At 41.1% G+C, this 13,744-nt stretch overlaps 1 protein-coding gene across 5 annotated transcripts in view; it reads left to right on the top strand.

Moving 5' to 3' along the window:
* Positions 1-13,744, top strand: part of BICC1 (BicC family RNA binding protein 1) — a 352,248-nt gene that overhangs the window by 306,433 nt on the left and 32,071 nt on the right. For 4 of the 5 annotated variants that reach the window (XM_070364951.1, XM_005898905.3, XM_070364953.1 and 1 more), the window contains exons 11-15: positions 415-576; positions 1,184-1,380; positions 1,519-1,651; positions 2,460-2,616; positions 13,056-13,215. In XM_070364951.1, coding sequence (XP_070221052.1) covers positions 415-576; positions 1,184-1,380; positions 1,519-1,651; positions 2,460-2,616; positions 13,056-13,215 — 809 coding nt within the window. The remainder of the gene's footprint in view (positions 1-414; positions 577-1,183; positions 1,381-1,518; positions 1,652-2,459; positions 2,617-13,055; positions 13,216-13,744) is intronic. The other variant, XM_070364950.1, reaches the window with a different exon arrangement.

Raw genomic sequence — 13,744 nt, 5'->3', positions numbered from 1 at the left:
CATTTCCCAATTCACTGCTAATTGTAAGTGGTTTAGAAAGAGGTTTTTTTTTTTTTTTTTTTTAAAGCAGATGACATGTGAGTTGCGCAGAGAAATTAAAATTGGGTTACCACTTGAGCACAATTTCATTCATGCAAAGCAGCCGGTGGTGCTCCAGGCCCTGGGGTCTATCCTGGTCTGAGCTCCCCTGTCCTTCCGTTTCTGGATCTGTTTGTGGACAAACAGGATCCAGTGTTGGAGCTGTGTATCATGCAGTATTTCATGTGAATATTTGAAAGAAGGTAATCTGTCACTCATACCTTATGACTGGAAAACATCAGATTCTATGAACGTGCGTTCCTAACGGCGATATCGATGCCGTCTGTATATTACAATCTTGAATTTATGTGATTGACTTTATATTTATCTTTTCAGGTCTTTTGGGACCCACCACCTTATCTCTCAACACTTCGGCAACCCCAAACTCACTCTTAAATGCTCTGAATAGCTCAGTCAGCCCTTTGCAAAGTCCGAGTTCTGGCACCCCCAGCCCCACGTTGTGGGCACCTCCGCTTGGTAATACATCGAGTGCCACAGGTCAGTAGTATTTAAGTACAATCGAAGGTGTGTATTCTTAGGTATTATTGGTTTTTAAGTAAAATTTACTAGTGGTTCCGTTTCCTCAGGGAAAAATTATGGCTCAGAGCATACTGCAGCCAAAAAATTCTCCAAAGTGTCAATCAGTTAAAATGAAGCATAATTAAACAGTGAGTTTTTCATAAAAGTAATATGTAATCTTCAGATGTGACAAGCAGATCAGGAAAAATAGCATGATGCACACAGAGCAATGGCAGAAACACCTGCGGGTCACTGACCTAGTAATTAGGAAATGCAGATTCTAGAATGTCTGAAAAATTTGCTTAATAGTCAAATGCACTTGCAAAGTCTAGCTATTAATAGTTTCCTTGTCTGTACAATGAAGAGCTTAGATTAAATACTCTCTAAAATGTTGTTCCATTCTAATACTCATATGTTTTTATAGTAATGTGTTAAACCTATTAATGGAGGTATCAGAATTGAATTTTCTTCAGCATTGACAGCAACAAAAGTAACTTTTTTGTTGTTACTTGAAATAACAAAACAGTGCTTCTTGATTCTGAGTTGCTTCGTGTCTAATACCTGTCTTCGTGAAATCCTGTTGTAGGTTTTTCTGCTATACCACACCTTATGATTCCATCCACTGCCCAAGCCACGTTAACCAATATTTTGTTGTCTGGAGTACCCACTTATGGGCACACAGCTCCGTCTCCCCCTCCTGGCTTGACGCCTGTTGATGTCCATATCAACACTATGCAGGCAGAAGGCAAAAAAATCTCCGCTGCTTTAAACGGACACACACAGGTAATGCCCTTCAGCAAGAAGCTTGTGACTTATGCTGTTCATAAGGGATAAACCACTGGTAACATATTTAAACTTTTACCTGAAATGAATTTTAGGATTGTGACCATATCTCTGTGCTATTTTCTACTGTTATTTCAGTCTCCAAATTTAAAATATGGTGCAATATCCACTTCATCACTTGGAGAAAAAGTGCTGAGTGCGAATCACGGTGATCCATCCCGGCAGACAGCTGGATCTGAGCAGACATCTCCCAAATCAAACCCCACGGAAGGTATCTTTCCTTCTGAACTTCAGCCTGCTCTGTTGATTGGATAAAGGGATCGTAAAAGTCTATGCAGTGATTTTTGAGTTGGTTTTGCTGACTAGTTATGACTCATCCTGCCTCAAGGATGCAGGAGGACAGTATCTTGAACAAAGTTCCAAAGAACATGGTGAAATAGCACTTTCCCATTCCATTGGAACTTCCTAAATTAAAGTGATTGTAATTGTGCAGCAGGAAAGCATTAATTTGCTGTGTAATTTTTTTCCAAGTAGAGTATTTCTTTTTTTTTTAATCTTTTTTTTCCCAAAGTAACCCGTAATTTGTGTTCCTGCTTTTATTTTTTTAAAAATTTTAATTGGAGGCTAATTTTTAGACTTTATAATATTGTGGTGGTTTTTGCCATATATTTCTATCAATCTTTAAAAAAATAAGAGGGTCTACTTTTCAGATTTCATCTTGCAGTTTTAAGATAGCCTTAATTTAAGGTATCATCTCTGTAGCTGAAAGCTGTTAATGCTGTGTCTCCATAGAGTCAGAATCGGATTAATTTCTATTGCAGGTGATTGTTGATAGTAAGGTGATATTTTGATTTTTTTTCCTTTTTTTGATGTGGACCATTTTTAAGTCTTTATTGTATTTGTTTACAGTACTGCTCTGTTTTATATTTTGGTCTTTTGGCTGCGAGGCATGTGAGATCTTAGCTTTCCGAGCAGGGACTAAACCCTTTTACCCCCTTGTATTGGAAGGCAAAGTCTTAACCAGTGGACTCCCAGGGAAGTCCCCTGGATTTTTACTTTTTTTTCCTTGTTCTCTACAGGTTGTAATGATGCTTTTGTTGAAGTAGGCATGCCTCGAAGTCCTTCGCATTCTGGAAATGCTGGTGACTTGAAACAGATGATGGGTCCCTCCAAAGTTGCCTGTGCCAAGAGGCAGACAGTAGAACTATTGCAAGGCACGAAAAACTCACACTTACAGTATGTATCTTGATTTTGAAGCTCTTGATCCTTTAAAAGAAAGCATGTAACAGGTTGGATATATGTTAAACTGACTAGTTAGTGCTCTTTGGTTTAAGTGCATTTGGTATTTGTGTTTTTTTTTTTCATTTCTTTTTATAATTACCTTCTCTTTTTACTTTGAAAATTTTTATTAAGAAATAGTATCTGGTAACCTTCACCTTTATTATAAAACAAAATTCAACTAAGTAAATTTAAAGATCAAATTGATTTTATTCAACAGTTCATGAATCAGCAGCATCCCATGGCAAATGGAATGCTAAATCTTAGTGTTTTATCTGATTTGAAAAGGATCTGGATATTTAGTGACTATCCATCATTTAATTTAGCAAAACTTTAAGGTTTTAGGTTACAAATAATATTTTAGAGAAACTATTTTACAAATTTATTGAAAAACTTTTAATCATTTACATTTGCAGTAATCCCCTTTTATCTTTAGGGGATATGCTTCAAGACTTGCAATGGATGCTTGAAACCATGGATAGTCCTGAATTCCACATATTCTCTGTTTTTTCTATGCGTATATAACTATGATAAAATTTAATTGATAAATTAGGTACAGTTAGAGATTAACAAAAACTAACGAACACTTGCAACAACACGAGTTATGTGAATGTGGTCTCTCTCTCATTTGATCTCTGTCTCTAAACATCTAATTGTAGTATACTCACCTGTCGTCTTGTGATGATGTGAGATGACGGAATGCCTGTGAGGAAGTGAAGTGAGGCGAGTGATGTAGGCGTTGTGATGTAGTGTTAGGCTGTTACTGAGTTTCTGATGATACGTCAGGAGAAGGAGCATGACCCTGGGTTGCGGAGCCATGACACTGTTTATGGTTGGGGAATCCCAGGATGGAGCAGAGTGAGGTGGCAAGAAATTTCATCCCACTATTCAGAACAGCAAACAATGTAAAATTTATGACTTATTTTTGAAATTTTTCTTCTAATATTTTCAGGCTGAGGTTGATGGTAGGGACCTAAAACCATGGAAATTGAAACCACAGATTAAAGGGGACTACTGGATTCAATTTACTTGATTTATGTAAGCATTTACTCTCTTAAAGCCACTTCAATAGAGCTTTTTTACAAATTAATTTTGGCAGTACCATCTGTAGGCGGAAAATTCAGAACATCTCTAACACATACACTGTTGTTTAGTTGATAAGTCGTGTCTAACTCTTCTGTTATTCTTTTATAGCCCACCGGGTTCCTCTGTCCATGGGGTTTCCCAGGCAGGAATACTGGAGTGGGTTGCCATTTCTTTCACCAGGGCATCTTCCCAACTCAGAGATCAGACCCACATCTCCTGCACTGATAGGCAGATTCTTTACCACTGAGCCACCCGGGAAGCCCTCAGCACATATATAGACACACATGAATTGACAGAGACCTTTTGGGTTCCACTTTTAAATTACTGCTGTGAATCAAGTACAATAATACAAAATTTCACTAGTCATAAAAAAATATTGGATTTAAGTTGTTTTCTGGTAAGTGAAATAAGTTTGCTCAAAAGGGTGAAGTTTTTTACTGCATTGGTGGGGAAGACACTTAACATTTTTTTTGCCCACCTATGTTTCAAATGATCTTTCCCTTTTGTTCATCTTTTGATGGGAATTAACTCCCAGAAGTATTCTGGGGGTTATCAATTTTATGTTTTTTTTTCAAACTTTAAACTTTTTATTTTATATTGGGTATAGCCGATTAATGGGCTTCCTAGGTGTTGCTAGTGGTAAAGAACCCACCTGCCAGTGGAGGTAGACACAAGAGATGCAGGTTTGATCCCTGGGTCAGGAAGATCCCCAGAAGGAAGGCACGGCAACTCACTCCAGTATTCTTGCCTGGAGAATCCCATGGACAGAGGTGGGCTACAGTCAGTGGGGTCACAGGGTCAGACGTGACTGAAGTGACTATGTGTGCACGCATAGCCGATTGACAGTGTAGTGGTGCTTTCAGGTCAACAGTGAAGGGATTCAGCCATATGTATACACGTATTCATTCTCCCCCAAGCCCCCTCGCATCCAGGCTGCTGCAGAACATTACGAGTTCCATGTGCTGAACAGGAGGTCCTTGTTGGTTATCCGTTTTGAATGTGGCAGTGTGTACATGTCAGTCCCAAACTCCCTAACTGTCCCTTCCCCTAGCAACCATAAGTTCAATTTAGTTCATTTGTATCATTTTTTTTTTTTAGATTCCACATATAAGGGATGTCATACGATATTTCTCCTTGTCTGTCTGCTTTACTCAGTATGACACCCTCTAGGTCCGTCCATGTTGCTGCCCCCTCAGAAAATGGGCAAAAGACCTGCATAGACATTTCTTCAAGGAGGACATACAGACGGCCAACAGGCACATGAAAAGATGCTCAGCATCGCTAGTTGTTAGGAAAATGCAAATCAAAACTAGAGTGAGAAGTCACCTCACAGGTCAGAATGGCTATCATCAAAAAATCCACAGACAACAAATGCTGGAGAGGCTGTGGAGAGAAGGGACCCCTCCTACACTGCAGGAGGGAATGCAAACTGGTACAGCCACTGTGGAGAACAGCATGGAGGTTCCTTAAAAACCAAAAATAGAGCTGCCATGTGACCCTGCAATCCCACTCCTGGGCGTGTGTCCAGAGAAAAACACGATCTGAAAGGATACGTGTACCCCAGTGTTCACTGCAGCAGTGTTTACAAGTCAAGATATGGAAGCAAACTAAATGCCCATAGACAGATAAAGAAGATGTAATACACATATACAGTATTACTCAGCATTAAAAAGAATGAAATGATCCCAGAAGTTTCTAATGCAACATTTGCATCTCAGAGGTACAGGGAAAGAATAAAATTTCCTCCAAGGACTTTGGCTTCCTAAGGCCAGAATTTCTACAATACTTTTGAGATAAATAGGGGAGGTTTTAGGACTGATAAAAGAAAGAGATGTTATAGTGAGTAAGTTCCTAGTTTTGCAAAGGTTTCTAAGATAAGGAAAAAGAGTTGTTCTTAATTTTTCCCCAAATTGGATTGCAGCCTAAGTGACATTATAGTTTGAGCTACCCATCCAACTACATTATGCTTAATTTGCTTTAAAATATATATATATATCAGGGAAAAGATTTCTAACTAAGATGGAAATCTAAAGATTTCTGTGTTCTAGATTTAGAGCTGTTTGCCTTTGAATATTTTAGTGCATGCTTTCACAAAGGCTTTAGAGCATTTTTCTTTCCCTCTGGGTGCATAGGTAGTTTCATTTTGCTTAAGAGAAGAGGTGTTAAAAAAAACTCCCATCAGCTTTTGAATATCAGCTTCCAGTTTTTGACCAACTTCTGATTACAGGTCACCTTCAGTTCAGTCACTCAGTTGTGTCTGACTCTTTGTGACCCCAAGAACCGCAGCACGCCAGGCCTCCCTGTCCATCACCAACTACCAGAGTCCACCCAAACCCATGTCCATTGAGTCGGTGATGCCATCCAGCCATCTCATCCTCTGTTGTCCCCTTCTCCTCCTGCCCTCAATCTTTTCCAGCATCAGGGTCTTTTCAAATGAGTCAGCTCTTTGCATCAGGTGACCAAAATATTGGAGTTTCAGCTTCAACATCAGTCCCTCCAATGAACACCCAGGACTGATCTCCTTTAGGATGGACTGGTTGGATCTCATGCAGTCCAAGGGACTCTCAAGAGTCTTCTCCAACACCACAGTTCAAAAGCATCAATTCTTCAGCACTCAGCTTTCTTTATAGTCCAACTCTCACATCAATACATGACCACTGGAAAAACCATAGCCTTGACTAGACAGACGTTTCTGCTTTTTAATATGTTGTCTAGGTGGGTCATAACATTTCTTCCAAGGGGTAAGCGTCTTTTAATGTCATGGCTGCAGTCACCATCTGCAGTGATTTTGGAGCCCAGAAAAATAAAGTAAGCCACTGTTTCCACTGTTTCCCCATCTATTTGCCATGAAGTGATGGGACCAGATGCCATGATCTTTGTTTTCTGAATGTTGAGCTTTAAGCCAACTTTTTCACTCTCCTCTTTCACTTTCATCAGTAGGCTCTTTAGTTCTTCTTCACTTTCTGCCATCAGGGTGGTGTCATCTGCATATCTGAGGTTATTGATATTTCTCCTGGAAATCTTGATTCCAGTTTGTGCTTCTTCCAGCCCAGCATTTCTCATGATGTACTCTGCATATAAATTAAATAAGCAGGGTGACAATATACAGCCTTGATGTACTCTTTTCCTATTTGGACTGGTCTGTTGTTCCATGTCCAGTTCTAACTGTTGCTTCCTGACCTGCATACAGGTTTCTCAAGAGGCAGGTCAGGTGGTTTGATATTCCCATCTCCTTCAGAATTTTCCACAGTTTATTGTGATCTACACAGTCAAAGGCTTTGGCATAGTCAATAAAGCAGAAGTAGATGTTTTTCTGGAACTCTCTTGGTTTTTTGATGATCCAGCGGATGTTGGGAATTTGATCTCTGGTTCCTCTGCCTTGTCTAAAACCAGCTTGAACATCTGAAAGTTCACAGTTCATGTATTACTGAAGCCTGGCTTGGAGAATTTTGAGCATTACTTTACTAGCGTGTGAGATGAGTGCAATTGTGTGGTAGTTTGAGCATTCTTTGGCATTGCCTCTCTTTGGTATTGGAATGAAAACTGACCTTTTCCAGTCCTGTGGCCACTGCTGAGTTTTCCACATTTGCTGGCACATTGAGTGTAGCACTTTCACGGCATCATCTTTCAGGATTTGAAAGAGCTCAACTGGAATTCCATCACCTCCACTAGCTTTGTTCGTAGTGATGCTTCCTAAGGCCCACTTGATTTCACATTCCAGGATGTCTGGCTCTAGGTGAGTGATTACACACCATCATGATTATCTTTTTTGTACAGTTCTTCTGTGTATCTTCTTAATATCTTCTGCTTCTGTTAGGTCCCTACCATTTCTGTCCTTTATTAAGCCCATCTTTGCATGAAATGTTCTCTTGGCATCTCTAATTTTCTTGAAGAGATCTCTAGTCTTCCCCATTCTATTGTTTTCCTCTATTTCTTTGCATTGATTGCTGAGGAAGGCTTTCTTATCTCTCTTTGCTATTCTTTGTAACTTTGCATTCAAATGTGTATATCTTTCCTTTCTCCTCTGCTTTTCGCTTCCCTTCTTCTCACAGCTATTTGTAAGGCCTCCTCAGACAGCCATTTTGCTTTTTTGCATTTCTTTTCCATGGGGATGGTCTTGATTCCTGTCTCCTGTACAGTGTCACAAACCTCCATCCATAGTTCTTCAGGCACTCTGTCTATCAGATCTAGTCCCTTAAATCTGTTTCTCACTTCCACTGTATAATCATAAGGGATTTGATTTAGGTCATACCTGAATGGTCTAGTGATTTTCTCCACTTTCTTCAATTTCAGTCTGAATTTGGCAATAAGTAGCTCATGATCTGAGCCACAGTCAGCTCCCGGTCTTGTTTTTGCTGACTGTATAGAGCTTCTCCATCTTTGGCTGCAAAGAATATAATCAGTCTGATTCAGTGTCAACCATCTGGTGATGTCCATGTGTAGAGTCTTCTCTTGCTTAAAAAAAACCAAACTTTTAACTCTCGTCAGTTTTCAGTATAGACAAACAGTAAATATTTCTGGCAGTGGTGAACAACCCCTTGGACTTAAAAGCTATTCCAAACCAGAGTGCAAAAATTATTTTATTTTCCTTTCTTTATTGGGTACTACACACACAGATCCAGGAGTGCTGGCTCTGGTAAGAATTCTCACCCTTAGCTGACTTCTGCCAGTTTTTTGAGAATCTCATCTGTGGGCTCCAAGGAGGGTTTAAAATAGAAGGTTAGCTCCAGTGTCTGTCAGAATTTGGCAGAGTTTTTCATTCATTTCTATTTAATTTCCCTTAGCTATTCAAGGGAATAATGTAGCAGTTTACAAGAAAATCCCTCAGAATCTCATCTATTTTTGGGAAAGGCCCATACAGAGACCCTCCTATGAGGATGTCTACTGATGCTGAAAACTCTCCCTCTGTGCACCAGGGCTGAATTGAATCTCAGAGTGATGCTGGGGTGAAGCAGAAAAGAATAGCTTTATTACTTTGCCAGGCAAAAGAGGACACTTCAGGCTTGTGCCCTGGAAAACTGTCCCAACATGGGAGGGTTTAGTGAGGAGTTTTACAGTAATAGTTGTAGGGCAGGTTGCTGATAAGGATCAGGGTGTGTGCAGGCCTCCATTCCTTTAACGCCTCAGGTGGTCTCCTAACCTGAGGAGCTTCCTAACCTAACCAGCTTCTCTGGTCAAGGCTCTCAAACCACGAGTTTCCCCCTGAAATGAGGACTGCTTCATCAAGTAGTTTGTCTTGCGTTTGTTGAGGGTTTTCGTTCCCTAGAAGAACTCATAGATGTCCTTAAGTGTATCGATTGAGGTGGAGCCAGGACCCTGCCCCAAGGCCACAGTATTGTTTCTCAGCTGGCCTGCCTCTGAATCCCCTTCCTCCCCTGATTAGCAACTGTTCACATCTGCCCTTTGGAACTCAGGGAAGAGCATACAGGCCAGAGCCTGTTCCCTACATATAAGAAACCGGGAACACAGAAGGGCTTCATGACGAGAAGCCCCACGACCACTAACATGGTGGACTTTTGTTGTGGTCTTGCAGTCTCTTCAGAGTGGAAAGACAGTTCAGACAGGATTACTAGAATGAGTACTCAAAGAGGATAGGGAGTTCCTGGAGGTCCAGTGGTTAGGACTCTGTGCTCTTACTGGTGAGGTCCTGGGTTCCATCCCTTGTTGGGGAACTAAAATCCCACAAGCAGCATGACATGGCCCAAAAAAAAAAAAAAGTATAGAGGAGAGCAGTAGCAGATAGTCAGTCATATTATCTCTTGTTTTAGGTACCTCTTGTGTACCTTTAATTTTTCATTAGCCTTTTTGCAATGAATCTTTCAGTGAAGCTATTCTGGAATTTTCAAGCCTTTTGGAGCATTCTGCATGTCAATTAAAATAGGTATCCTTCCCCCCTTCTTTTTTTTTTGTGGGGGGAGTGGGGCAGGAAAGCTCTTGCTTTTAAGTGCAGTTCTTAAATGATCTTATATAATTGGAACCTTCCTCATAATGGCCATTCTAATTACAGGTTGTCTTTAGTAACACTTTGACATTTTTATAGATAGTTACAGCTTCCAGGGCCATGGTTCTTAGATGTAAAATCAGCAAGCGTACCAGGAGGTAGAGTGCTTAACTCTTTGGATATTAAGGATCCCATTTGTTTCAGCTAAGCCTTTTTGGGTTTGGGGGGGCCACATTAATATGTGCGGTGGGCCTAGGGGTTGTGTGGTATTTTACAGTGAGCCTTGTTGCATGGAAATCTTCTTGAGGCTAGTGGATGAACTGGTGTCAAGCTAACCTAGACAGCTTATGTGACCAGCTTATTTGAACTCGGGAGTCCTTGAGTTAGGTGGAGAGTACTTCATCAGCTTTTAAAGGCTTCACTCTTGCCCACTAATTTTTGCAAATTTTTGGCCACAGAAATTCCTAATAGCAGTAGCTTGTACAAAACAAGATGAACAAACACGTACAACTTAAATCAGCAGTAACCAAAAGATTCTTCTGTGTCCCAGCCATTTAAAGGCCCTGTGTGCACCCCAACAATTCCTGCCATGGGACCCTGGCCTGGGGAAAGACCTGAACCAGCAGACCTCAACAAACGGGGACTGAGGACTAGGGGCTCCACATATATAGTTCCCACATGGATCTGGGGACAGAATCAAGGCCTGGGGGTTTCCACCAATTAATTGACTGTCATGGTCTGAAGTAAAGGGTAGGGGCTTGAGCTCCAGGCAGAGCCATCTGCCAGATTCAGCTGACTTGCCCTGTACTGGGAAGCCCATTAGATTGGGAGCTCAGTGCAAAGAGCAGAGCTCAGAACTGAAAGGAACTTACCTACAGACCTCAGAAACAGAGAGAGAGAGAACTGAAAAGGATTTGCAGGTACCACACCCATGTCTCATGCCCAAAGTTACTGGTAGTCTCCTTTAGTCTTATTACGGCAATCAAACCTGTTAAAAAAAGAAAAGAAAACTAAAAGTAAACTCAGTTTAAAGATCAAATTTTCTTTATTCAACGATTCATGAATCAGCAGCATCCCATCTAGTAAATAGAAAGAAGCTCCAAAAATTCTGTAGAAAACATTTGTAAAGCAGCCAAAAGGAGGGACAAGGAAGTCTTCCACAAAAGAAAGGATTATTTCAGGCAAGGTCACCTTCCTGTGAAATCAAGTGGGCCTTAGGAAGCATCACTACGAATAAAGCTAGTGGAGGTGATGGAATTCCAACTGAGCTATTTCAAATCCTAAAAGGTGATGCTGTGAAAGTGCTGCACTCAGTATGCCAGCAAATTGGAAAACTCAGCAGTGGCCACAGGACTGGAAAAGGTCAGTTTTCATTCCAATCCCAAAGAATGCTCAAACTACCACACAATTGCACTCGTCTCACATGCTAGCCAGAGATCCATTGGAGAAGGAATAGGCTACCCACTCCAGTATTGTTGGGCTTCCCTTGTGACTCAGCTGGTAAAGAATCCCCCTGCAATGTGGGAGACCTGGGTTCAATCCCTGGGTTGGGAAGATCCCTAGGAGAAGGGAAAGGCTACCCACTCCAGTATTCTGGCCTGGAGAATATACAGTCCATGGGGTCGCAAAGAGTTTGACATGACTGAACGACTTTTCATTTCTTTCACTTATATTAAGTATAGTTCTCCCTTGCCATAGCACTGTTAAGGATAACACATGTGTTATCTTTACTTTCTTTTTCCATTTATTTTTTCAAATAGGCAGTCTGTTCATGTTTTAAAAATGCAAAACAGTGGAATGCTTCCACATTGAAAAGTTTTGCTCTCATCCATTTCATCCACCCAATTTCCTCTACTGTCTTTTATATTCTTACAGAATAGTGTCTCTAGGCAAATATAACACATGTATTTTTTAAATTAAATTTTTTTATTGAAGCATGGTTGATTTAGAATGTGTTAAATAATAATTCTATTCTTACTTCCTCCATTCCTCAGCAAAATCTGTTTTGCTTTCATGAAAAGAAAAATCTGTTCTACTTTTATAAAGTCTTTGATTAATTATCATTGTTCCCATTTTGTCCAAATCTGCTTTATCTGTATTTTTCTTGACATGGTACTAATATGCCAAATTAACATTATTTGTTATAGGGGGCTTCCCTGGTGGCTCGGATGGTAAAGCATCTGCCCGTAATGTGGGAGACCAGGGTTCAATCCCTGGGTTGGGAAGATCCCCTGGAGAAGGAAATGGCAACCCACTCCAGTATTCTTGCCTGGAAAATCCCATAGACAGAGGACCCTGGTAGGCTACAGTCCAAGGGATTGCAAAGAGTTGGACATAACTGAACGACTTCCCTTTCTTTCTTTCTTTCTTAGAGGAATAATGTTAGGTTAGAGAAATAATTCTGGCTTTAAAACTAGCAGTGATGTGCACTGCATACTCCCTTGCCTTTGCTTACGCTGTTCCCTCTGAGTTGCTGCTGTTCGATGGTGAACCTGCAGATGCCCTTTCAATTCCAGGTCACAAGCCCGTGTGAGGCCTCTGTGAACTTTGGCAAACAAACAAAGCTCTTTGCTCTTCCTGTTGTGTCTAATAGCCTTTACTAAATTCCTCTGAATTCCCCTGGTATAACTAAATAGTGAATGATACAAAAAAAAAATGTGTGAACAGATCAGCTCTTTGACTAATACTGTTTGTTATTTCTGTTTTACTTGAGCTTAACCTTCAGTTGGAGTTAAGCTTGAGGTACATGTCTAGGGCACTATAAATTCTTATAATTCAGATAACTCTCCCTCGTTTTAAGAAGCACTTTCATGAGGTGTTCTTTCCCTGCACCCTGAACAGATACTAAACATTTATTTATCTGCTGCCTTTATCACAGCAGATCTGTAGCAACATCATGTGTATTGCACACAGATGAAATGGGTTATCTGCATGCTTTCAGACTGACTCAGTTTGTTCAGATTAGGTAAGCATGGGTCAGAGATCGCTCCTTGATGTCTATAAACTAGAAATCTTGTCTGTATTCCTATTCCATATGTACCATATACAGAATGTCATATATACATATTTACTTTGCGTGAATATATATCTTCAAATAGTTTCAACACCATGTTGAGAGTCAGCAAATCTGCGTTCGTATCCCGTCTCTACCATTTACCAGAGGCGGGACCTTGGATAAGGTGCTTCCCCCATGTGAAAAATGGGGACAGTAATACTGCCTACCTCATAGTAGTGCTGTGGGGATTGCATGAGATGATACCTGTAAACGGTGGACATGGTAAACCTAAGTAGTAAACGTGGCCCCTGGCAGAGGTGTGGTACATGTGAGTGTGACAGTGGCATGTGCAATTCCAGACTCTTTCTTTCACAGCAGCACTGACAGGCTCCTCTCAGATCCTGAACTGAGTGCTGCAGAAAGCCCACTGGCTGACAAGAAGGCTCCGGGGAGTGAGCGCGCTGCCGAGAGGGCCGCCCAACAGAACAATGAAAGGGCCCGGCTTGCCCCACGGCCATCATACGTCAACATGCAGGTAATGAGTAAAAAAAAAAAAAAAAAAAGCGAGAGTCATCCAAATATAAGCTGTCTAGATTGAGGGAAATGGGGAATTCAGTGAACCTTTAGCAGTAGAGCAGAAATTCCGTTTTCCTTCTGCATGCTCAGTTCAGTTCAGTTTAGTTGCTCAGTTGTGTCCGACTCTTTGCCACCCCATGGACTGCAGCATGCCATGCTTCCCTGTCCATCGTCAACTCCCGGAGTTGACTCAAACTCATGTCCATTGAGTTGGTGAGGCCTACTCAAAATTAAGTTTAAATATATATGCAGTAGTTAGGAATTCGGAAAAGGCAATGGCACCCCACTCCAGTACTCTTGCCTGGAGAATCCCATGGATGGAGGAGCCTGGTAGGCTGCAGTCCATGGGGTCGCTAAGAGTCGGACACGACTGAGCGACTTCACTTTCACTTTTCATTTTCATGCATTGGAGAAGGAAATGGCAACCCACTCCAGTGTTCTTGCCTGGAGAATCCCAGGGACGGGGGAATCTGGTGGGCTGCCGTCTA

This window comes from Bos mutus, chromosome 28 (assembly GCF_027580195.1).
Source record: "Bos mutus isolate GX-2022 chromosome 28, NWIPB_WYAK_1.1, whole genome shotgun sequence".
NCBI lineage: Eukaryota > Metazoa > Chordata > Mammalia > Artiodactyla > Bovidae > Bos > Bos mutus.
The sequence above is the reverse complement of the archived record's forward strand: the minus strand, read 5'-3'. Positions and strand labels throughout refer to the sequence as shown.